The sequence below is a fragment of the Pygocentrus nattereri genome, chromosome 25 (assembly GCF_015220715.1).
Source record: "Pygocentrus nattereri isolate fPygNat1 chromosome 25, fPygNat1.pri, whole genome shotgun sequence".
NCBI lineage: Eukaryota > Metazoa > Chordata > Actinopteri > Characiformes > Serrasalmidae > Pygocentrus > Pygocentrus nattereri.
In genome coordinates this window covers 29,606,696-29,609,195 of record NC_051235.1, presented here as the reverse complement: position 1 = coordinate 29,609,195, position 2,500 = coordinate 29,606,696, and the positions used below count along the sequence as shown (strand labels likewise).

The following is a 2,500-nucleotide window of genomic DNA, read 5'->3' as shown; positions in this document are numbered from 1 at the left end:
AAAAAACATACTTTACTTAGAATGTAAGTCAATGGAACCAGACGTTTTGCCAAGTAACTTTGGGCTGTTTGTTTCGGTCCATTCGTCGTGAAATTTACACACAAGGCAAAAGGCAAGGTGTACTTCCAAATTACGTCAAAAAGTGAAAAACGACAGAAAATATTACTATTAGTAATAATAATTATTTTTATTAATATGAGTTAATAACTTGGGTTTAAGCAGATCGCAACATAAAAGTACTTCACTGTATTTCTAAACAGTTATTTTTAGTGCAGTCAGAACTAAGTCTGTACTATAGACCAAACAAACTGGCACACGTCTGAAAGCCAGGTGATCCCACCTGATCCACGTTTCTCACCTGCATTGTAGGAACGGTCCAGCTTCTCCCACAGCGGCTCGTCCTCATGGTGCAGGATGGACAGCTTGAGGGGTTCATAAATGGAGCCTGACCACAGAGAGCACACAGAGAGTTCAGCACCGCCCTTACTTAGACACTCGAGTTCATTTACAGATTCAGCTGCGCGCTCAGAGGCTGCGGCGATGCTGAAGTGCGCACTTCAAAGCCGAGCGTTTACTCTGAGGGTCCTCCTCCAGCCCATGAGCCAACACCTGCACTAATTTAGCATGCTGCTGATGCCAACACTACTCCTTGAACAGGGGGCCACTGCTACTGCAGCATCACTTGATTTTCCACTGTATTAGTTCAGGCATTTTTTAAAATTAAAATAAAAAAAAATAAAAATAAAAAAAAATAATGCAGTGCGCCCGGAAACAGGAAAAAGGCAACATTAAAGGGCAAATAGCATAAAATTTTATATATGTTGAAATGATGCCCATTATATACGGGTCATTGACATGATGTGCATTTTTTGTGTCAAATGTAATTAAAACCAAATAACCCCCCCCCCCCCCCCCCCCCAAAAGTCAGATAAAAAAACATTTAGAAGATTGTGCACAACTCTAAATAAAACACTTTCACATGATTTATGTTTGAAAACTTTAAAATCAAAGGCAGGTTGCAGAATTAGGCAAATCTAACTCAAGTTCTTACTTCCTCAAATGTCAGGAAGAACAACAAGAAAACAAAGGACTTTTATTTTGACATGCTTTTATAAGCAAGGGGCCTTGTATTGTGTCACAAAGAAGACCTCAAGTGACCTTCATGCTGCAATGTCAAAGTCAGCAGCCCTTTCACAAACAGTAATAAGTGCCATGTTTGAGTTTGGTTAGAACCGTTTAGCTCACCATGTCAGGTGTTCTGACCTCAGGAGAACCTTGAAAATGTGGAATTATTAATAACAATAATAATAAAAAATATTTATTTGGTCAAATGTAAGTATAAACTTAAATCCAAGAACAAAGGTTTGTATGAGTGTCTAAGCAGATGCCTGTTTAAATTGAAATGGTAGGCGGCGCAACCAGTCGGTCAAATGGAGCAACCAGACCAGCACAGTTTAATAACTGAAATAGACAATTAAGGCTTTGATAACTCACAATATTTAAGATAGAAAATGCACATAGATATAAATGCTAATATATATATATATATATATATATATATATATATATATATATATATATATATATATATATATATACACACACACACACACATATATATATATATATATATATATATATATATATATATATATATATATATATATATATTTATATATACACGTACATACATACATACACAGTCCCTTTTGATGAGATTTTTTTATTTTATTGTATTCTAAAAACAACCCATTTTTAACTTTGATGCTTTTGTTATGTCACAAAAACCACCACATTTACGCCTATTCAGCATACAGTGTTTACCCTCTCCCCATTCATAAAGTTATAAGGAATCAGCCTGGACTGCACTTTGAAAGAGGCCCAACACAGTGCAGCCAATCAGAATGGACCTCATTTACATAGGTCAGTCTTAAATGGCACATATCAGAACTTAAATGACAACTACATGAGTGGAGGCTCAGGGACAAAACACATAAATAAATAATATGCAATAATTAAAAGCTGAGATACGGGCCCTTTAAAAAGTCTGGCACTCCCTGAAGTCTCGGCAGAAGCCCAGGGAGGAACGGAGCTCCGGCAGCGGTAAATGCAGCTTGGCTCTGAGCGAGTCTGAGGGGAAGCCCCTTCAGCTGGAGCACCATTTCAGACACATTTAACTTTGGAGTGATTTACATTTTAATGGAATCGACCCGGGGTCAATACCTCAGGTACTGAAAAAGAATTCCCATTTCCAGGCAAATTAGCATAATTTCCATCAGCTTTTAAGCAGCAGGGACAAAGCCATATCTTTTAAGATAAGTCCGTGTAAAGCAGCGCACATCCAAGAGGCAAACGAGAGGTTCATCTCGCTTAAGTTTCACTGCACAGTCTCGCTGAAAAGCGAAGTAACCTTGTAAGAAAACTTCTGATTGAAAATTGATCGAAGAAGATGAGGCGATAAGTAGAGGAAGGCAGGATCGGTTCAAAACGATCTGAGGCC

At 37.9% G+C, this 2,500-nt stretch overlaps 1 protein-coding gene across 3 annotated transcripts in view; it reads right to left on the bottom strand.

The window, feature by feature from the left end:
- Nucleotides 1-2,500, bottom strand: part of phkb (phosphorylase kinase, beta) — a 184,849-nt gene that overhangs the window by 174,211 nt on the left and 8,138 nt on the right. For all 3 annotated transcript variants that reach the window (XM_037534548.1, XM_037534547.1, XM_037534549.1), the window contains one exon: nt 359-445. In XM_037534548.1, coding sequence (XP_037390445.1) covers nt 359-445 — 87 coding nt within the window. The remainder of the gene's footprint in view (nt 1-358; nt 446-2,500) is intronic.